The sequence below is a fragment of the Delphinus delphis genome, chromosome 2, assembly GCF_949987515.2.
Source record: "Delphinus delphis chromosome 2, mDelDel1.2, whole genome shotgun sequence".
NCBI lineage: Eukaryota > Metazoa > Chordata > Mammalia > Artiodactyla > Delphinidae > Delphinus > Delphinus delphis.
Genome location: NC_082684.1, coordinates 43204902 through 43228554, shown reverse-complemented (window position 1 = coordinate 43228554; position 23653 = coordinate 43204902). Strand labels below are relative to the sequence as shown.

General features: G+C 36.9%; 1 protein-coding gene and 1 long non-coding RNA gene across 3 annotated transcripts in view; one reads left to right on the top strand and one right to left on the bottom strand.

Annotated features, from left to right (window-relative positions):
• Positions 1–22609, top strand: PSMA3 (proteasome 20S subunit alpha 3). The gene is made up of 11 exons (XM_060004487.1): positions 1–151; positions 2709–2791; positions 8811–8934; positions 11615–11716; positions 11795–11868; positions 13891–13963; positions 15486–15551; positions 18504–18550; positions 20612–20679; positions 22005–22069; positions 22475–22609. The coding sequence occupies exons 1-11, from the start codon at positions 131–133 to the stop codon at positions 22517–22519; spliced, it is 768 nt and encodes a 255-aa protein (XP_059860470.1). The 5' UTR covers positions 1–130; the 3' UTR covers positions 22520–22609.
• LOC132420244 (uncharacterized) overlaps positions 5708–23653 on the bottom strand; it is a 33413-nt gene continuing 15467 nt past the window's right edge. The window contains exon 5 of one of the 2 annotated variants that reach the window (XR_009518336.1): positions 5708–6648. This is a non-coding gene — a long non-coding RNA (uncharacterized lncRNA). Of the gene's footprint in view, positions 6649–11713; positions 11742–23653 lie in introns of those variants that run through there. The other variant, XR_009518337.1, reaches the window with a different exon arrangement.

The following is a 23653-nucleotide window of genomic DNA, read 5'->3' as shown; positions in this document are numbered from 1 at the left end:
ACGAGCCACAGAGAAGGCTATTGGTGGAAAGAAGAGCCAATGAGAGAGCCTGTTACTCGTCTGCGTGCTGCAGCGTAGGGGGATCGCTTTAGATCCTGAAGACCTAGGCGTCCCCGTGGGTTTTAGCGCGATGAGCTCAATCGGCACCGGGGTGAGTTCGTTGTCTCTCGGCGTGATAGTCTACATAAGGATTAGCGTGGGAAGGGAACGCGGACGGACCGCGAGGGGTGCGCCGGCCCGGGGTGCGCTGGTACTTCCTGGAGGCAGGTGGGCCGCTTCCAGTTGCGCGGTGGACCGGGGGTCTTTCCGACGCTGATTGCTAGGCCCGCGTCTGCAGTGACCGTGGCTTGAAGCTTCTCAGCTCAGGTGTGGCGGGCTTGCCGCGCAGCAGTTAGATTTGGAGCCGCTTTGGGTTGCTGAGTCACTTTCTTTAGTCGCTTAGGGAAACCGAAAGTGAAAACTCGTGGGGCCTGAAATTGTGTGTGAGTGAAGGGTTTGGGCGACAGTTAGCCTCTTGAGAACCACTGAGGCAAGGCGGCTTGAGAGTCCAAGGGCAGAGACGCCGCTTTCCAAGGAACCCCTTTGCAGTTCCTGGGGTGCTGCTGCCTCACGGGGATTCTCTGTCTTTCCTTCGAGTGTAGTGATGGACCGCTCTGTATGAGTCCCTGGAGCCTTCTCAGAACTGATAAGAAAAATAGTCTAAAAAGCGGAATCGGAAGAATCCTTTCCATTTTTCCTGTGTCTCAGCTTTTCCTGTACAAATCACTTAACAGCACTATGAGGTGTCAGTACCGTTAAGCGTTTAAATGGTTAGCTACAGACTTAACCGCTTCTGACTTTGAAGACAGTTCAGGATTTTGGAGTTGGATTTGTTAACTTTTTCGGCCTACTACTTTCCTTTGTCAAACGAACTGCATATATGCAATCTTCTGCTTACTCCTTTTATGTATTTCTCCATGTAGAAAATACAGTTTTTGTTTAGAAATATTTATTGGTGGTTTTCACTAGAGGCATTGAATGATGGGTTTCTCAGTTCATTTTATACTCCTACTGTGCACAAGACTTTTATACTCACCATTAGGCCCAAATACTGGTTTTCCGAGTTTGATAATACGCAACTTATACTTGGAATGGTTTAATCCATTCGGTTATGAGATGCTAAGATTGTCATATAGTTTTTGGATTAGTTGATGCTCAGTAATGCCTGTTGTAGCAAATTGACTTTGCAACTACATTAATATTACCCTAGATTAATAGTGTTCTAAAGGGTTCTACAAACCCTTTAAAAATATTTGATAATATAACCAGGTGAGATATTTCGGTATTACAGTGGTAGAGTTAAGGATCTTCATTTAACAAATCAACAAACTGAGACCAGGAAGCACCACTGTTGAAGACTTATCTCCTGTCTTTACTTGTCCCAAGAACTCTGGATATGAAGACCTGTCTTCTTGACATTTCTCTCCACTTGATTAATAGCCATTTCAAATGACATGTCCAAAGTAGATCTCTGGGTTTTCTTTTTCCCTTGCCATTTTGCATCTCCTACAATTTTCATTTCAGTGAATGGGCGAGTTCTAGTTGCGCAAATGAAAAATAATCTATGATGCACTTTTAATTTCTTTTTTACTCTACTCCTAGGGCCAATCCATTAGCAAGGTTTTTCTGATTGTACCCTCCAACGATAACACCTTCCATCTCTTTTTCTATAGTCTAAGACACTACCTTTGGAATACTTAACCTCTGCTTCCACTCTTGTTCCCTCTCTAATTAATTTTCCAGATGAACAACGTTTTAAAAAAATTAGACATAACCTCTCCCCCTTTCCCCCTCAAACTCCAATGACTTTCTGTTGGATTTAGAATAGAAATGAAAACTTCCTACTCCAGCCTAAAAGACTTAACATAGTTTGGCCCTTATATGCCTCTGATATAGTTTACTCTTCTGTTTACCACTTATGGTGCTCAAGATACAGTGGCCTTATTTCTTTTTCTTATTGTGCTCAGCTTATTTCTACCCTAAGGTCTTTTATGCCAAATACCAGGACGCTCCTCCTCCATATCCTAAATGACTAATTACTTGTTATTAATTCTAGCTTAGCCTAAATAACTAAATATAATTGCCCCAACAATGCCTTACTTGATCAGGTAGTCTGTGGTAGTCCCTGAGACTATCACTTCACCCTGTCTTATTTTCATCATAGTACCTTTTCTGATTTACTGCTGTATCTTCAGCTCCTAGATTTGTTCATGGTCTGATTTTTGAAGATGAAGGACTTCTAGAATGAGTAGTCTTTGTATTTCCTTATAGTGACTAACATATAATAGATGCTTATTAAATGTCTGAATGCTAAATGATGTGTCCAAGGTCCCTCAGTTTCTTAGTGCCACAGCTATGAATTAAAATGCTCCAATGCTGTTTTTACCATAGCAGTTTTTTCAGAAATGAGCCATTTCCTGTGTGGGAAAAGTTCTGACTTGATGCAGGACTTGTATCCATTGCTTTTCTAGCAGAAATCTAAAGTGTATAACTTTGTCTTAGCTTCTGTTGCTGCTCTGACATGCTTCCCCTTTCTCTTTAAAGCAAAATCTGTGTTGAGATTTAACACACATTTCTGATGTGTAAGCCATTTAGGGGGAAAAAAAAGTGTAAGGTTATTACTGCCAAAGATACATCATTATAAGCTTATTATTGCCTTTTCCTCCTAGTATGACCTGTCAGCCTCTACATTCTCTCCTGATGGAAGAGTTTTTCAAGTTGAGTATGCTATGAAGGCTGTGGAAAATAGTAGGTAAGAAACATTGTTTTACTTGAAATTACCATGTTTTAACCAGGTATTAAATGTCTTCTTTTCTATATTTTTGGTAATTAGGGTTTGTTATGTTACTTTGGCACAGAATAATATATGCCCTAAAATAATCTCAATTTATTAGTCATTTCCAGATCTCTTTTTAGGCCAGATCTTTCCATGTGCCTATATTTTCAGTTGACTCCAGAATTATCCACTTAGACATTCTGCCAAGTCTCAAATGAAGTGTATAAAACCAAATTCATCAACATCTTTGCTAGACCTTTATTCCTTTTTCAAATTCCTGATACATATCATTGTTTTCCTTGGCCATTAGGATTGCGACTTTATCGTCTGATCTTTTATTTCCTTGTGTTTTAAATGTCCTGTGCAGTTGGTCACATGATCATCTCAGCAGGGATGTTTTTTATTTTTCTCTTCTGCTGCCATACTCCAAAAGGTGTAGGATCACTAAGATATTTTCCCGTTGGACTTATTTCCTTCACTCTGTCTTTTTTTGTTTAGAGTAATTCACTAAAATGATTCCTTGCCACCACTGTAACATCTTAGTTGAATTACTGGCTTATTGACAAATTCTCTGAGTCTTATATTGAAGAATTTTTGCAATCAGTTATATGATCTTTTTTTTAAATTTTTTTTTTTATACAGCAGGTTTTTATTAGTCATCCATTTTATACACATCAGTGTATACATGTCAATCCCAATCTCCCAATTCATCCCACCACCAACACCACCCCCCGCCGCTTTCCCCCCTTGGTGTCCATACGTTTGTTCTCTACATCTGTGTCTCATATATGATCATTTAAAAAAAAAATCATTTCTAATTGAACATAGTCTGCACAAACTGGTTTCATTTTTAATTTTTTTTAATAGAGTTTGTTTATTTATTTATGGCTGTATTGGGTCTTTGTTGCTGCGCACAGGCTTTCTCTAGTCGTGGCGAGCGGGAGCAACTCTTCATTGCGGTGCCTGGGCTTCTCATTGCGGTGGCTTCTCTTGTTGCGGAGCACAGGCTCAGTAGTTGTGGTGCATGGGCTGAGTTGCTTAGTTGCTCCGCGGCATGTGGGATCTTCCTGTGCCAGGGCTCGAACCCGTGTCCCCTGCATTGGCAGGCAGATTCTTAACCACTGAGCCACCAAGGAAGCCCCTTTAATTTTTTTTTTATTGAGGTATAGTTAATTTACAATGTTGTGTTAGCTTCAAGTGTACAGCTCAGTGATTCAGCTTTTTATATATATATATATATATATATATATATATATATATATATATATATATAAATAATCGTATTTTTGAATCTAAAGCAGCTTCGGGATGAAAAAAATTTTGTTCATGACATCTCATTCAGATCTCTCAAAAATTTTTTTTTAGGCCTACTAAACAAATGGTGTTGATGTTTGAGCTTGGTGTTTTCATTATAATGAAAACCTGTGTAGTAGGGAAATGTGTCCAGAATTTTAGAAAAGTCCACGTGTAGATGTAGTTTTTTCACTTTCTACTAGTATCTTCGATATTTGATTATGGAAGTTTCATGAGGGTAGAGACTGTAACTGGTCTTTGCATGGGCTAGCACATAGCCCTCAGTAGTTACTGAATAAATAAATGTTCATTTTTTGCATTTTCTGGGTGGTAGAAAGAAGGTATGTGGATTTCTAATGGTTTATGAAATAGTATTTTAAAGTTTTTGAGCAAAAATATTTTTTAAGTCTTCTTACAGGATTTGTTAATGAAGCTAGTAGATTCTGTGTTTAAATGTATTATTATAGATATTGTTACTTACAAACTGTCAGTATCTGATAATATAATAGAAGTAAGGCTGTTAAGAATTTTAGGCTGCACTGTATTTGTCGTTGTGTGCAAGGCCTGAAAGAGTTCAGAAGAGAGTCAAATTCAAGAAAAAAGTTGACAATAAAGAAATTTAAAAATTAAAAAAAAATGAAAGCAAATAAGTGTACTGGGGAAACTGGACAGCTACATGTAAAAAAGAGTGAAATTAAAACATTTTTTCACACCAGACACAAAAATAAACTCAAAATGGATTAAAGACCTAAAAAAAAAAAAGAAAAAATAAGTTGACACATTTTTTTTCCTGTTGGTTAAAGAAGATAGGCTCATAGGCCAAGGAGCTGGAGAAAGACTTGAGGAAGTCATTGTTTTTCTCTTCCTCCTTTGCATTCTTGCATTTTCATTGGTGTAAAAAACTGGTGGGAGATGTCTTGACTAAGGGAAAAACTGGAGATGCATTTTGAAGTCATCTGTAACCCAGAAAATTGAGACTAGCCTGTGAGGGTCTGGGTATCTTAGCAATTTGTTTTCTATAAAGTATTTCTAAATATGGTTTAAAACAGTTACATTTAAGCAAACTTGAAGAAATATAATTTTTTAAAATGGAAACATTAAAAATTAATGTATTTTTCCTGCATAAAGAAAAATTACTAGGAAAGTTCCTCTTTTAAAGGGATCTGTGTAACTTGGTATGATGGAATACTGGATGAGGATCAGAAGATGTGAATTTTTCTCCTAGCTGCTGCCTAATGGTAATATTATATAGGTTTCCACTATTCAGTCCTCTGAATGTTACTTTTCTGTCTGTAAAATTGGGATGTGGACATCTAACCTAACTACTTCATATACCTTACCATAAGAATGAAATTTGAAAATGTTTGTTTTGTGGGCACAGAAAGTAGAAAATAGAAAAATTACATATGAATTTTCTTACGAGTCTGGCATATAAACTGATAGAAAACATTTAACCAAATAATTTGATATGATTATATTCTGCATTAAAAAGAGATAAATTCTTTTTTTTTTAATTTTTTATTTATATTATTATTTTTTGGCTGTGCCTGTACAGCATGTCAGATTTTAGTTCTCCAGCCAGGGATCAAACCCATGCCCCCTACAATGGAAGCGTGGAGTCTTAACCACTGGACTGCCAGGGAAGTCCTGGAGATAGAAATTCAATCTCGGGAATTTAGAAGGCAAATACTTTTGAGTACCTGTTACGTTAAGCATAGGAACTACCAAAACAAATAATTGACATATAAGTGAATACTTAAAAACATTTTATTAAAAAAAAATATATATATATATCATGATCAAAACTATTTTATAAAAGTATGCTCCTAGCAGGTAATATGCAAAAGGAGAAACGGGGTAAAATTATAATCGTTCCCTTTAGCCTCATTGAGGAGACAGGATATGAAAGGAAGATTGAGCAACATAACTGAAAGGCTAGATTGTTTGGAACAAAAATGTACACAAAATTTTGGCCTTAGGACCCCTTTATACCTGGAAAAAAAAATCACTGAGGACCTTGAAGAACATTTAATTATGTAGGTTGTAGGTTCTATCAATATTTAACATCACCCTGAAGAGCATTTATTTATGCAGGTTATTGGTTCATCAATATTTACCATATTAGAAATTGAAACTGAAAAATTAAAAATACTTATAAATTCATTTAAGTAACAGTAATAAACACAACTGCATGTTAACAAATAATTTAAATTAACATTTATTAAAATATTTGAGTAACATTAATAACATTTTTTTTTGAAGATGTTGGGGGTAGGAGTTTATTAATTTATTTATTTTTGCTGTGTTGGGTCTTCGTTTCTGTGCAAGGACTTTCTCTAGTTGTGCCAAGCGGGGGCCACTCTTTATCACGGTGCGTGGGCCTCTCACTATCGCGGCTTCTCTTGTTGCGGAGCACAGGCTCCAGATGCGCAGGCTCAGTAGTTGTGGCTCACGGGCCTAGTTGCTCCGCGGCATGTGGGATCCTCCCAGACCAGGGCTCGAACCTGTGTCCCCTGCATTAGCAGGCAGATTCTCAACCACTGCGCCACCAGGGAAGCCCATTAATAACATTTTTAATGCAAATTACTTTTCCAAAACATAGAAAAAAATGTTGTGAGAAGAGTGGCATTGTTTTACATTTTTGTAAATCTCAATAATTAATTGAATCTTAATTAAAGAGAGTCTCATATCTCCTTCTGCTTCAGTATGTTGTTACTTTTGTTGGAGCTTGTGAAACAAATCAGGCTTCATGTTGTTTTATGATACTATACCAAAACTGGACAAATGTTAGTTTCTTAAAGATTAGTTGCAGTGTGGAGTCAGAAAACATAACAATGAACTTTTTCTACTTTTACATTAAAATCTGTTGGGCTGTCTTACACTTTGCATGTTTTACCCGTCAACATTGTGAGTTGGTCATTTGGAAAATATTGGTTCACTGAGTTATAACAGAGCTTCCAAATTAGACATATTTCATTATAAACTATCAGAAACATCACACTTTTTTTTTTTTTTTTTTGCGGTACGAGGGCCTCTCACCGTTGTGGCCTCTCCCGCTGCGGAGCACAGGCTCCGGACGTGCAGGCTCAGCGGCCAGGGCCCACGGGCCCAGCCGCTCCAAGGCACGTGGGATCCACCCGGACCAGGGCATGAACCCGTGTCCCCTGCATCGGCAGGCGGACTCTCAACCACTGCGCCACCAGGGACGCCCCTGTCTTTGTATTTTTATGAAAATAATTTTGACCTCACAAACCACACTTTTAGAACTTTTAGTTTAGAAAAAAGAATGTTTTAGGTTCTGAAAGGTGAGGAAGATGATGAGTTGGGATAATTGGGAATGGCTACCTGAGGCTATTCAAGTGACTTTGCAAAAGTTTGTGGAAATTTATTTAAATGGGCAGTGGTGAGGAGGAAGTGTATTCTAGTACCCAGGATAACCGCAATAAAGACAGAAAAGCAAAAATGAACATTAAGGTGTTTGAGGGGTGACAGTGAGGTTGAATTTGGTAGAGCACAAGACCTCTATAACAGGAAACTGAATTCGCTAGATGGGCTTTGCAGATTCTTGGGGAGTGCTGAAAGCTGGGCCAAGGAGTTTAAACTTGAAAAGATACCTGAAGTGTGGGGGAAGGAGTGTCTGCAATTCTTTACATATTTGTGCCTGTGGCTCAGCTCATTTTTCTGGTTGTTTCTCTTTGTTAAAAGAATTAGAAGATTAAAGTAATTCATGTATTTTCATCTTGAAGTGGCAATGTATAATTTCTCCACATTTTACTTCAGATTATTTTTTGATCTACTTTGTTTTAAACAGTTGTACAAAATGTTTATTCTTTTACACTTAAATAGTAAGCAACACATGATTATTGCAGAAAAAGCAAAAGAAAGAAAAAGAATTATAATCTTTCCACCGAGAATAGTCACTGGTAACTTTTTAGTTTGTATGTAGCCTGTCTTTTGTATGCATATTATGTACCATTTTTTTTTAAATAATAAATTAATTTTTTTGGCTGCGTTGGGTTTTCGTTGCTGCATGCCGGCTTTCTCTAGTGTGGTCAGCGGGGGCTACTCTTTGTTGCGGTGCGCGGGCTTCTCATTGCCGTGGCTTCTATTTGTTGTGGAGCACGGGCTCTAGGCGCATGGGCTTCAGTAGTTGTGGCACACGGGCTCAGTAGTTGTGGCACACGGGCTCAGTAGTTGTGGCTTGCGAGCTCTAGAGCGCAGGCTCAGTAGTTGTGGCGCACGGGCTTAGTTGCTCCGCGGCATGCAGGATCTTCCCTGCCTAGGACTCGAACCCATGTCCCCTCCATTGGCAGGCGGATTCTTAGCCACTGCTCCACCAGGGAAGCCCTTACATACCAGTTTTAATTGCACATGACTTTAGTCGGCATTTGTTGTAAGATGGCTAATATATGCTAGACACTGTGCCATTTGGTACATATTTTGTTGGCATCTTTTTTCACTTATGTATTAATATCTTTCCATGTCATGATATGAGATTTTTGGTCACATGATTATTTATATGGATCTAATTCATCACATTTTAGACTGTCCTTTCTAGTTTTCAAATGTATTTATTTTAAAGACTTGATATGCTTTAAGAAACAAATTTGCCTGTTTTCGTGGTTTTTGTTTTTTAAACTTGGGTTTACAAAGTTTCTTTTATTTTCAGTTAAAAAAATTGATTTTCTTCTACTTGTTTCAGTACAGCTATTGGAATCAGATGTAAAGATGGCGTTGTCTTTGGGGTAGAAAAATTAGTCCTTTCTAAACTTTATGAAGAAGGTTCTAACAAACGACTTTTTAATGTTGATCGGCATGTCGGAATGGTAAGGTTACATTTAAAAATGTTCCTTTTTGCCTTGTCCAGTTTCTTGTGAAATAACTAACTGGAATATGTGAAAATGTGATTGTTAAGAACCCATTTAATACTTCAGCACTGAGGCAGAAACAGCAGAGAGCAGCTATAGAAGTAATCAGAAAGTTACTGGTTTGTGAACAGCTCACTGTCTAAAAGGAAGGTAGCATTCTTATTGTATAACCTGATTGGAGATAGATATGAAAAACCAAGTTGCCTTAAGAAAAGGAGGGGGGGAGGGGGTGAGAAGTATGGGTTAAAAAGAAATCTTGGCAGTATAGATCAATGAAGGTACATGCTTGAGAGGCAATGAATCTTTGGCTTTTTGTATCCTTTCTGGGGATCACTGTTACACTGAAGATGTTATCAGAAAGAGAAGACCTTTATAGTAAGGTGGAGCATCAGGAAAGGATGTCCGATGAAGGGAAAAGTGAACACATGCTTTCTAGTAGCTTCATAAGCATCACTGTATTTATTTCATGCAGCTGGTATCTTGAGTGACTGCTTTGCACAGTTGCAGGCCAAGACATAGATACATTACTGGTATATACTGAAGTCATCCTATATAGATGTCAGACTTTCTTCAGTAAGAGCAACAATCCAAAAAAAAAAGAAAAGAAATGATTTTTAACTTTGCTTACTGAAAAGTCAAGGAAGAAAAGAGAACACTGTGTGCTAGGTACTATGCTAGTTCTTTACATAAATTATCTCATTTAATCCTGACAACCCAGTACAAGTAATATTAATCCCATTTTTACAGATGAGAAAAAGATGCACAGGTGGTAAAGAAATATGCTGGGATTCATACTTGGGTCTGCATGGTCTGTGTGTTACTCTAGAGACCATTCTGCAGGGTGAGATCCTATAGGATCCACTCATTCTGCTGAAATACGAGTAGCTTTGTTATTTCTAAATGAGATGTGTTACAAACACAAAAAGGACTAGCAAAATATAGCCAGTAAACTATAAAGCTACAGATAAAAATTTTTTTTTTTTTTTTTTGCTTCATATTTTTTTTTTTTTGAACTTGTTTTCTCTCCTGAACAAATTTATTATTGCCAGTGAAACTGGTATGTTTTCTTGAAACTTGCCAGATTGTAACCTAGCTGGTATGAGGTAAGGAATCCTGCTTTCTTTCACTTAAAAAAACTTTAGATAGGTATATTTTGGAAAAAAATCATATATGCTTATAAGCACTTTAGTGATGGAAAGAATTTTATCATCCTAGAATTTTCACATTTGTCCCATTTGTTATTTAAAGCCAGGAAACTGATGGCATTCCTTATAGCTGGAAATTGGCAAAACATTTAGACATTGAACAGGGTTGGAGAAAATGAAGGATTAATGTTCTGTCTCCAAGTGATTTGATAAATTTTTAGACTTCACAGTGGGTTTTATCCAAAGCAATGGAAGATTGTTTAAATGGTGAAAATTACTACCTGGGTATCCTTGTGGAAGTTATTCTAAACAGCAGTTTTCTAACCTGCAAAACTATGGTGGTAATAGTACCTACCTACCTTCATGTATAATTATGTAAAATGCTTATTAGCATGTAATGAATGATCAATAATATGTTAAGGATTTTCATCATTATTACTACTACTAGGTAGCAGTAGAAAAAAAGGCTATTAAAAATTTTGATAGTACTTATTTTTAAATTCTGCAAATCTTCTGTGCCACTGGTTCCCAGTACCCATAAGTGTTTCAGTAGTTTTTTCTGTTTTCATGGCTTCCCTAGACCAAAAGAAATACCCAGTGGTTCTGTTTATTATATATGTAGGTCTAAACAACTAAGTGGTTGTGTCCTAAAAACTTAGTAGCTGTAAAAACAAAACAAAAACAAACTCACCACATACAGCAAAAGAAAAATATTTTTAAACAGTCACAGTTAACTAATGTGTACTGCACAACTTCTTAACCTTTGGAATTGGATTAGATGCCGCCCCCCACCTCCACCCCGTTTCCTGTTCTGCATTGTTTTTTGCACAGTACTTATTTTATATCATGGCAACCCAGCTTTTCAACGAGCGGATGGCAGTAAAAAGAATGTAGAATGATCTAATGTTGAAACCGTTAAGTACTTCAACATATGTTTCCCCAAACTTAAAATGCCCCACAACTCTGAGTTCACTATAGTGCCCTGGGATGTCTCAGCACGTGGTTTAGTAATTGCAATTCTAAGCCACCAGATTTGTGGTTTGTCATGTTTTGATTTGCCATTACAATTTATTAGTTAAGCTGAAAAAGGAATTTGAGGTTGTGCCTTTTAGGTGAAAACTTTTAATAGCTTTTTGAACACAGAATGGCTTTAAATAAAGGATCAGTTCTAACCAAAACAAATGGTTATATTCTTCTTTGTTGTTGTTTTGTTCTTTATAATGAAGTGGAGAATGGGGAGACATGGAGGTTTTTCTGAATGTGATCAATGGACAAAACAATGTAGTCACACTTGGGAAATTTCCAAATTGTAATCCCGTACTCAAGCATCAAAATGCCAGAATGCCTTGTAAAGAAAGACCTTTAAGCCAAACAGATTTATTCTAATAGTGATACTTGTTAAAAATATCAAATAAGCCTGTAATAATTGCATACTTTCCTTGATTTGTGATAGGAATGTTATCTACTGAATTGGTACTTTTTTTTTCTTTCAGGCCGTAGCGGGTTTGTTGGCAGATGCTCGTTCTTTAGCAGACATTGCGAGAGAAGAGGCTTCCAACTTTAGATCTAACTTTGGATATAACATTCCACTAAAAGTAAGCTGATAACATGTTGAAGAGCCTTTGGAACAGAAAGAGAAGAGTATTAATAAGCTCTTCTGTTTTTCCCCACAGCATCTTGCAGACAGAGTGGCCATGTATGTACATGCCTATACACTCTACAGTGCTGTTAGACCTTTTGGCTGCAGGTATGAAATTTACTGAGATATTCAGTGGTATCTGTACTGTAGGTATTTGTTTTCTCAGAATCTAATTAGCCTTTTATACCCTTAAAAAATGAAGTATCATCAAGAAGTATTAGGGCAGTGATTAAATAAAATGATGTACTTAAAAATAAAAACTGAAAAATGAAAGACTATGCAGATTTGGACAGGATAAAACACAGAATTCATAGTAATATTTTAATCTAATTATAATAAATTCTCTGGAGGAAGGTGGTCAAAAGGTATATAAACTTTTTTTAAAATTATTTTTGGCTGCGTTGGGTCTTCGTTGCTGTGCACGGGCTTTCTCTAGTTGCAGCGAGAGGGGGCTACTCTTCATTGCAGTACATGGGCTTGTCATTGCGGTGGCTTGTCTTTGTCGTGGAGCACAGGCTCTAGGCATGTGGGCTTCAGTAGTTGCAGCGCATGGGCTCAGTAGTTGTGGCTCGCAGGCTCTAGAGCGCAGGCTCAGTAGTTGTGGTGCACGGGCTTAGTTGCTGCTCCGTGGCATGTGGGATCTTCCAGGACCAGCGCTCAAACCCATGTCCCCTGCACTGGCAGGTAGATTCCCAACCACTGCCCCACAAGGTAAGTCCCAAAAGGTATATAAACTTTTAAAGTACTAGGGATATAATGTACAACACGATGACTATAGTTAACACTGATGTGTGATAAAAAGGAAAATTTTTAATATAGTAGATCCCTTAGAGTTCGTCACAAAAGGAGGAAGTTTTTTTTCTTTTAATTGTATCTATATGAGATGATGCATGTTAACTAAACCTATTGTGCTAATCATTTCAGTGTATGTAAATCAGACCATCATGCTGTGCACCTTACATTTATATAACAATGTATGTCAATTATTTCCCAATAAAACTGGGGGAAAAAAGTATCTGGAACTAAACCCAAACATTTTCAGGAAATGGCAAACTGATTTTAAATATATTCCATGTTGTTACTATTTAGTAGCCAATTATACTGACACTTCAGTTTTCTCATTAGTTTCCATCTGATATACTTTAAGCAATAGGTCAGATGTTCTTAAATGGGATGTAGCTGTTACAGTATTCTGCACATGAAATGATAAGGCTGGTTTCTTTTCTACTTGTAATTTCAAAATATCAGTAATTCATATGATTTTTTAATACCCTAATTTTAATTTGTTGAGCATAAAAAAATGCATTGAACCAATTTTCCTGCAATTTTTATTGCAGGAAAATAAATGGAGGAATACCGGGGAATAGCCAGAAAAGAATGAAGGGTGGAACAAGAGTTTTAGGTAGTTTCAGCGTATTCACATCAGGAATTTTGTCCCCTTGGCTTTTTCATGTTTATTCCTTTAGCTGTTGGGCCCCCTTATTACTTGTCCATCTATCAGTACTCCTTTCTCTCCACTGCTGTCCTCTCAGGAAAGTTTCATCAGAAAGTTTAATACTAAAGAAAGGCACATGAATTGTGAAAAGTTTTCAAGTATATACTAGTTTTTATCCAAACTACATTATCAAAGTGTTTACTATGAGTTATATGGGTATTAGTAAATGTTTGTCTTAGAAAGTACAATTGCATTTTTATCACAGTACTTTTTATTTTTTAAATTTTATTTATTATTATAAATTTATTTATTTTTGGCTGCATTGGGTCTTTGTTGCTGCGCACGGGCATTCTGTAGTTGCGGCGAGTGGGGGCTGCTTTGCGTTGCGGTTCGCGGGCTTCTTATTGTGGTGGCTTCTCTTGTTGCAGAGCACGGGCTCTAGGCGCTTGGGCTTAACTAGTTGTAGCTTGCGGGCTCTAGAGCGCAGGCTCAGTAGTTGTGGCACATGGGCTTAGTTGCTTAGTTGCTTCGCAGCATGTGGGATCTTCCCGGACCAGGGCTCGAACCTGGGTCCCCTGCATTGGCAGGCGGATTCTTAACCACTGTGCCACCAGAGAAGCCCTATCACTGTACTTTTTAATACTTTTCTGGTATTAAGAATCATGGTTTAAAATTACTAATTTACTTTTATGTAGTTTCATGTTAGGGTCTTACAGTGTGAATGATGGTGCACAACTCTACATGATTGACCCATCGGGTGTTTCATATGTGAGTAGTTTTGAATCATCTGAAATTCTATTTCTAGTTTAATGGTCTCTCATTAAGCACTTAAATCATGTATTTGGATTATATGAGGTTTCTTTAATATTCTTTCAAGGAAGGTAACATTTTTTTCTTGTTTTAACATTAATGACAATAACCTATGAATGTGAGGCAGAGGAAGATCTGTGGCTTTTTTTTTTTGGTTTTCTGGCCGAGCCATGCCACATGCAGGATCTTAGTTCGCCCAGCAGGGATCGCCCCCTGCATTGGGAGTGTGGAGTCTTAACCACTGGACCATCAGGGAAGTCCCAGATTTGTGGCTTTAAATATGCTATTATAGAAACTGCATAGTGAAGATAAAATCTTGAATATGTGCTATTTCCTTTATTACTACAAATATTAGCAGTATCTTAAAAATGAATGTAAAAGTGAATGTAATGCCGTCCTTTTTTTTATTTTGCGGTACGCGGGCCTCTCACTGTTGTGGCCTCTCCCGCTGCGGAGCACAGGCTCCGGACGTGCAGGCCCAGCGGCCATGACTCACGGGCCCAGCCGCTCTGCGGCATGTGGGATCTTCCCGGACCGGGGCACGAACCCGTATCCCCTGCATCGGCAGGCGGACTCTTCAACCACTGCACCACCAGGGAAGCCCAATGCCGTCCCTTTTAAAGTTTTGTTTTTGTTGTGTTTTTTTGGCTGTGCCACACGGCTTGTGGGATCTTAGTTTCCCACCCAAGGATCTAACCCAGGTCCATGGCAGTGAAAGCCTGTGTCCTAACCACTGCACCACCAGGGAGTTCCCCAATTCCCTTTTTAAAAAGGATTTCAAGTGGGATTTCTTGGACGTTTCTCTAATTACCTTTTCTTAAGTGTCTTCTGAGATTTTTATGGTTTTTTTAATACTCATTAAAAAAAATGTTCTTTATGTTTTGTCATTATACACTGGTTACACAAGTAAAAAAACCTTTACAGTATAAATTAGGGGATTCCCTGGCTGTCCAGTGGTTAGGACTCCGTGCTCTCACTGCTGAGGCCCCAGGTTCAATCCCTGGTTGGGAAACTAAAATCCCACAAGTTGTGCTGGTGTGGCAAAAAAAAAAAAAAAAAGTATATATTCACACACACATAATTCATATGTATATATTAAAAAAAGGCTTATTTAACTCTTAGGAATTATTTCTTTCTCTAAAATAACTTCCATTGTCAGAATGCTAAAATTTTTTCTATTCCTGTCCTCAGAAGTGCTTATAGTTCATGAAGTGTATATACATAATGAAATAATTTGTTTTTCTTTGGATATACTTCTTGAAAATAATACAGATTACTCTAGATTTAAGTTATTTTAATTTTTTTGAGTCCCTTGGTGGTCATTAAAATGTCTTTTGACTATATTTCTCCAGATGTGCTTTTGAATGTCATTTAACAACCTTTCATTAACCTTTAAATAAACAGTAGTCATTAATGACTTATGATAGTATATTAATTTAATAATACATATGTATTTTTCGTGTATGTTCTTTTTAAATAGGGTTATTGGGGCTGTGCCATTGGCAAAGCCAGACAAGCTGCAAAGACAGAAATCGAAAAGCTTCAGGTAATACATACATATTTACTGCTTGAAATTTTGCTATAGCATTATCCTCATGTGGTGAAATTTTATCACCACAAACTAAACCTTTTACTCCAAGTGTGGTTTGCTGTTTTGAGTAGAGCTTTCTGAAGCTGCTAGCTAGGTGGCTGAGTAGGAAAGCTGGTAGCATATTACCTGTAGAGTTGGGTCATGGATCCCTTTATGATTTTGGTGGCTGCTTAATCCAAAAAAAATACGAACAAATCTTCATATAATGTCACAAAATCCTTGAAGCCCATTCATGGAGCCCTGTGACCCTTAGGCTGAGAACTTTGCTCTTTTATTGTATCATTTCTTCCATCTGGAGAACAGCTTTTGTCTGTGGAAGTCTTACACATTAAGAGTCTGTGCTCCTTTGCTTCTCTTTCCTTTTTGTTCCTAGCTAAATAGGGCATGGGAACCCATCATCTATCTATTAGTGTGAAAAAGGTTTCTTAAAAATTTGCTGGCTTTCCTTTTAGCCATAAATTGATCAACTTTATATTGAAACAGTACCCACCAACTCTTCATTGCTTATCAGAAACTTCCCTAAAGACAGGTGTATGATTCATCAACATTTTGGTAAATTACAGTGAGAAAAAATTTTATATACATTTAAATATTAATGCTCAACTAATTAACTTATTCAGCTTATTTAAGGCTAGGTCCTAGAAAACATTTTTTTAGTGCTTGGAATTTAATGGCAAGTTCTAGACGTATAAAAGCCTAATTTATGTTTGGTATTTTAGTATTGATAAAATTGACAAAAGGACTTTAGAGATCACTTAGTCCAAGTCCAGCCCTGGGTTAAACATACTGGCTAGAGTCATAGAATATTGCTTATGAACAATTCACAGACCTAATAACTCTTAGACCAGTGTTCTTTTCCATCATATACTCCCTGGTTTGTGCTAAGTCCCTGTCTTCTACTATCTTCTCTTTTGCTTTGATCTCTCCGTAGTATTATGTGGAAATTTGAAAATAGATTGTTTAGTACAATTGTTCTTTTGTCCTCTGTGGTTAAATCCTAGCAAGGAATGGGAATACTAACAAATCGTACTTAAGAATTGAGAACGATTACTTCTATTGAGGAACATGTACACTTAATGATGAAAACATATGCTCTAAATCAGAGGTTAGCAAACTGGCCCACTGCCTGCATTTTTTTTTTTTTAAAGTGAAGTATAGTTGATTTACAATGTTGTGCTGATTTCTGCTGTACAGCAAAGTGATTCAGTTATACAAATACATACATTCTTTTTTTATATTCTTTTCTATTATGGTTTATCATAGGATATTGAATATAGTTCCTTGTGCTGTACAGCAGAACCTTGTTTATCCATTCTGTATATAATAGTTACATCTGCCAACCCCAACCTCCCACTCCATCCCTCCCCCAGTCCCCTCCCCCTTGGCAACCACAGCTCTGTTCTCTGTGTCTGAGTCTGTTTTTGTTACATAGATAAGTTCATTTGTGTCACATTTTAGATTGCACATATAAGTGATGTCATATGGTTATTTGTCTTTCTTTGACTTCACTTCGTATGATAATCTCTAGTTGCAATGCTTTTTAAAGTTTTATTGAAACCCAGCCATATTCAGTCTCTGGCTTTTGCCCTAGTACAACAGTGGAGTTTAGTTGGTGACGGGGACCAAACACCATATCCCAATAAGTCTAATAAAATATTTACTACTTGGCTCTTTACAAAAAGAGTTTGCCAACCCCTGCATTACTCTGGTCTGCTTTTCTGCTTGTGTTCTGTTTTACCAAGAATATAACTTTATGAAATAAACTTTACCAACATATATAAAAATATTTTTGACATTTAAGATGTATCTTTTCAAGTTTAAGTTTGTCTTTGTATGTTACAATTAATATACTAAATATAGAACTTAACATGTAAGGGCAAAAGTATGAATATTGGTATTTTCCTTTTCTTCACTCCCAGTTTTAACATGAAAAAAATTAATCATCAGAAAAGATACTGTACAACAAAATATCTCCATCTAGATTGAGTGAACAGTTGTTATTTTCCAATATTTTACCTATTTGTATAAGCTGGGTGATCAAGATTTCTAAATATAAAAAAATACCAAAAATAAATAATAAGCCTAGATATACACCTCAAGTCTGGACTGCTGTATGACTATATTCATTATTTTTCGCCATTTTCCATCCTCCTCCACATATCCAGAATATGAACACTAGTTTGCTCTTTTTTTGTTTGTCAGCTGTGTTCAGAAACACATATTCCTAAAAAAATTTTTGCATTGGTTACTTCCAGTACCTACAGTACAGCAGACTTTTCTGCTGGGCATTTAAGGGCTGTTTTTCTACCCTGATTTCCAAATGTTCACTTTTGCTTTGTGCTGTTCATTTATCTTCCTCAAAATCAAATCAGATCCAACTAAGACCCCACTCAGATCTTGGTTCTTCAAAGCTTTCCCTGACATTTTGCATTTTTGTCTTAAACAGTTTCATGAGGGACAATTTATTTCACTCCTTCATCCCCCTCTAGAATATAGAAGGTATTCGTGGTTTGTTTACATTTTATTATCCTGAATTGGCTATAAAGAAGAAAAGAAAAAAACATTTCTTTGCTAATGTTTTAAATGTCAGGGTCTGCCTGTGAATAAATTCATAAAGGAATCTAGATTTTTATAAACTTTAATATTTTTCACAAAATTAGTGGTGCCCAAGGGTTGTCCAGAATATGTTTTGGCATAATCATTAAAAAACATTACACTGTAAATAAAAAACTTTGGTTCTGGTCTTTTTGTATTTCAGGTTATTTTCTTTGGTTTTATATCTGAGAATCTATCTCAAGAGCATGGGGTTACTGATAAAAGTTGTGGAAAGAACCTGGAAAGTTACACAGGTGGAAAGCGTTCTTCTTTGAATCATAACATAATGAATATATATTTTATTTTCTGTAGATGAAAGAAATGACCTGCTGTGATGTTGTTAAAGAAGTTGCAAAAATGTAAGTTGAAATTTTCCTTAGCATTGACAAAAATATTTCACTTGACCTTACCTTATACATTAACCCTGAGGCCGTTTTGTTTGGAAATAACTTGTTGCATAAGTTTTAGAAGGTGAATCCAACATTCTCAGATGGCTCATTAAGGAGAATATCCAAGTGACAATGAATAGGATGGGGAAAAATAGCTTTTGACAAAATATACTCCTGTTCAGGTGACAGAATTCAAGAATAGGAGGATATAGTGAACCTCTACGGACTTCATTTGATAGCTCCCGACTTCTTAAATCTCAGAAGTCCCGATAATATTAACCTTAGCTTACAACTTTAAGGTCTACAGCTAAAGTTGTAACAAGATGAGAAGAGCAGTGTTTCAAAACATCTAGCAATAGCTGAAGAAAGCCTGAAGTAGTTCATATTACAGTAATAGTAAGCAACAACAAAGCCAGTAAAAGCTCAGTGAACATGCTTCGAAGCCCATGATTTTTTTTACATCAAAGAAGGCAGGCATTTGGTATTTCAAAAAATCTAATAAAATGCTGGTGTTGCAGCCAGCTTTTCAGAGTTAAAAGTAGTAAATGTAATATTCCAGAGAATTCACAGAGACTTCTAACTACTCCACATTAGAACTACATGAACATGGTCTAGTCAGCATTTTGTGCACGTGTCTCAGGTTTTACATCTAATAACACATGCAAGGGAAAAGTCTTGGAGGGCTCTATTATATAATAATAAATATACTATTTGAATGGTACCCTTAATCTCTATACTGATGGTTGTAGCAAAGTATTAAAATCACAAGTGTTTTATAATTTTGTACTAATCGTCCACCACTCCTGCTACCCTCACTTCCCACCCCCCACCCCCCTTTACCATGAGACCCTTCCCCCCTTTCCAGTTGTGAAGAAGCAGAATCCATTCCATTCTATGACTGTCAGTTAATAACAACCTAGGGGACACTGGCAACTAACATATAATAGAACTAGTTAAAAAGTAATCCTTATTGAATTGCACAGCAGTTTAACATGATAACTCAATTTCCTTCACTGAGAAGTCTTCTGGAAATCAGTTCTTCCTGCACCTTTTATGTTTAAATGTAACACTAGACTCTACTTTGTTCCGTGTAGGAAAGCCATCCCTTTATCATTTAATAAAATGGAGCACTATGCTTCTTTTACTTAGTTCTAGCAATTTTAAGGTGCTTTCTTAAAGCAAGGCTTTAGGAATACTCTCCAAATTACTTTTGTTACTTTGTTGTATAAGATGGTGGAAAGTATAAAATAAGAAAGTTTTGCTGATACTTTGTTTTTACTTCTACTTTAATATGTTGTGTGACAGTGCCTTCTTGCTGGCAGCAATTTGTCATGTACTGTTTGAAGGCCAGGTTAAGGGACATACCTTAAGGGGTTTAAAAATATTCCTGCCAAGAAGGTGCAGAACGAAGAGACCACTAATTGTAAACTAATGAATTAGTTTGGTTTTTAAAAAAATCAGTTAATGAATGGAAAAAAATATACTGAAAAGGCACACAGGGAATGATGGCCTTTTCCCATTTGAATATATGTTCCTTAGGAGGTATCTTTCAGGTATGTCTCTAAAAGAATGTATCAAGGGCTTCCCTGGTGGCTCAGTGGTTGAGAGTCCGCCTGCTGATGCAGGGGACACAGGTTCGTACCCCAGTCTGGGAAGATCCCACATGCCGCGGAGTGGCTAGGCTTGTGAGCCATGGCCGCTGAGCCGGCGTGTCCAGAGCCTGTGCTCCACAACGGGAGAGGCCACAACAGTGAGAGGCCTGCATACAGCACAAAAAAAAAAAAAAAAAAAAAAAAGAATATCAAAATAAACAACTTGGGTTGTAAAGGTGTAAGGTATATTGAATCCTTTGTAGTGAGTGTTTAATTTTTTAATCAGTCCTAGTGTAATTTTCATAATAGACTGTATATAATGTGTGTATCATTTTATAGATACTTACATTAGGAATGGCTGTTCTAATTTGCTGAGCTAGGTGCATGAACTATGTATGTAGATGACCAAATGAATGTTAACGTCCTCTTTCTGTTCTAGAATTTACATAGTACATGATGAAGTTAAGGATAAAGCTTTTGAACTAGAGCTCAGCTGGGTTGGTGAAAGTAAGTTATTTTTCTACATTTATTTGCTCTCAGAGTCATCTGTACCAAACCTAATGTACTACTGGGTGCCTTATTTTTTCTTAAAAACAACAAAAAATTAGTAATGGTGTATACACATATAAGAGTACACAAATAACAAATGAATTGATAACTGTCACAACATGGATACATTCATGTAAATACTGCTTTGGTCAACAAGTAGACCAGCCCCCCAGATCACCCCTTAGGCTTCTCCCCAGAGGTAACCACTATCCTGAATCCTAACACCATAGTTCTTGACCTGTTGTTGAATTTTATATAAATGGAATTAGACATTATGGATTCTTTTGTTCCTCATTTCTTTTCACAAAATTATATTTGTGTAAATCAGTTTTGTTACATACAGTAGTATTTTTGTTCATTTGGCTTGCTGTACAGTGTTCTGTTGTCTGAAAATAACACTTTATTCATCTCCTCTTCTGTTGTTACACCGTTAGGCACTTTCCAGTGTTTGTTTACTGTAAAATGAACAATGCAGCTGTGGACATCTTGTACATCTATTGTGGTACACATATGTAGTAGCATTTTAGAAATATATGTTAAGAGTGGAATTGCTGGGTCATGAAATAGGCACACATTCAACTGCAATATTGGCCACAATGTGTTCTGACCACTGGGTGCCCTTCTAATACAAACAGAGCCAGAACAAATTTAGGAGGTACTCTATTTTTGAAGGAAAAGCTCTGCTTAATAATTGACTAAAGCTGTGACTAGTTTATTTACTTTTTTTGAAACATCCATTGCATTTTTTTTTTTTTTTTTTTTTGCGGTACGCGGGCCTCTCACTGTTGTGGCCTCTCCCGTTGTGGGGCACAGGCTCCGGACGCGCAGGCTCAGCAGCCATGGCTCACGAGCCCAGCCGCTCCGCGGCATGCGGGATCCTCCCGGACCTGGGCACGAACCCGTGTCCCCTGCATCGGCAGGTGGACTCTCAACCACTGCGCCACCAGGGAAGCCCCATTGCATATTTTAAAAAAGAATTACTGGGAAATCACCATTTTTCTTTCTAGCATGGCAACTGTAAGGCTTCAAGGACAGCTTTTAAAATCTAACCATGCTGTGAATGAATGCTCAGGACTTAATAGCATCAGGATAAATCTTAGCATAATGTATTCTTTATTATAAGAGCTAAATTTGGGCAGATTTAATATGTAGGGAAAACACACAAAGATGAGTTCAGAGAATCTGGTATTTACACTTGTAGATTGGCTAGATTATATGGTATTTGCAAATCACAATTACAGTCCTTGTTTTTAATTCATTTAAATATATGGCTTAATTTACAGTAACTAACGGAAGACATGAAATTGTTCCAAAAGATATAAGGGAAGAGGCAGAGAAATATGCCAAGGTAAGCCACAGCATGAAAACGATTCTAGCTGAAGATATGGAGATACGTTGAATTTTCTTAAATAACCCTTAAGAGTTGAGCTGAACTGAAGGATGAAAACTTTCTAGGTTATCCTCAATGGGGATAAAGTTGCCCTGGTTCCAAAAAAAATTTTTTGTGCTTGTGAAAATGGCAAAGTTTTTTCAGGACATTTAATGCTTTCATACTGTGTGTATCCTATCAAGAATATAGTCATTGATTGTTACAGCAAGATGTACTTTAGTTACCTGTTTCTTTACTTGAATGTCTTATTCTAAACCAGTGTTCATTTTCACTTACAAAGAATTTTAATGACAAGTGCTTAATTAGATTCAGGCTGTTATAGCAATGCTAAAAATTGATTTTAAACACTTTTCTCTTTAACAGGAATCTTTGAAGGAAGAAGATGAATCAGATGATGATAACATGTAACATTTACTTCGTTTACTTCTATTTAACTATTTAGCCCTTTGGATTAATACATACCCACTGACAAACTTTCATTAAATCTTTGTCTTGTAACGACTGAAGTTTGGTTAATATCTGCTTGACAAAATTGGTGGGGGTAGCTGAGCACATATTTATTCAGCATTAGGATGCTGCTTTATGCCTGTTGTAAAATTCCTTGCTCTGGAATCAGATTAATTCAAAACTCCATTTCTTCACTCATCTATAACCTAAAGATCATATCCTGCTGGGCTGTTGTGTAAAAAGTACCTACCAACTTTGTAGGCAATTGATGCCACTGCCCAATTTTGTATTTAGTGAGATGATTGTCGGTCATCAGACACTGTTAATCTTTAGAATTTTATTTTTTTTTACTTTGAGGAGTGGATTTAAGGATTCAGAAAGCCCCTATCCTGTCACTTAAAGAATTTCTTGATCTGTAAAGCTGAAATAAAAATACCCACATTTAATGCTTAAAAATAAATTAGAATGCATGTGGAAACAGAACTGATACTGAGTGGAAAAATGAGTATTGGAAGAAACAGTCTGAACTCAGGCCAAGCGTGCCAGGCGTACACACACCCTTTATTGGCCTCATGCCAGTATCACTCCATTCAACTGTCATGCTTTCCTGAGGTCACTGAGTTTATTAGCAGCAGGGTGTTGCCGGACTTTGAGCATCTGTATAGTTTAAACGGCAAATCATTATACCAGAATACTTAACTACTATACAAACAACTCAAGAGCAGTATCTCATTACCATGGCTGCTTTTATGTAAAATTACCTGCTACATCTTACAACCCGTATATTTAACTCAGAATGACACCAGTGGCCTTGGGCAGACACCTAAACAACTTAAGCTGGATGGATAATAAGTTGAGTATCCCTAAGCCAGTCTGACCATTCTATACTTTTCCAACTTCCAAAGTATGAATGGCACATGAATCTTCTATTTTCATTGTACTGTGAGTACATCTGTTCTTAAATTCACATTGGAATAGCTAATAATCCTCTTTAAAAAAACAGACAATGGTTCTCAAGAAACTTAAATCTGAGCAGCTAAGCCACCTCAAAAACATATATCAGATAAATCTAAAACTAAGCTTCTCAGCTATTAG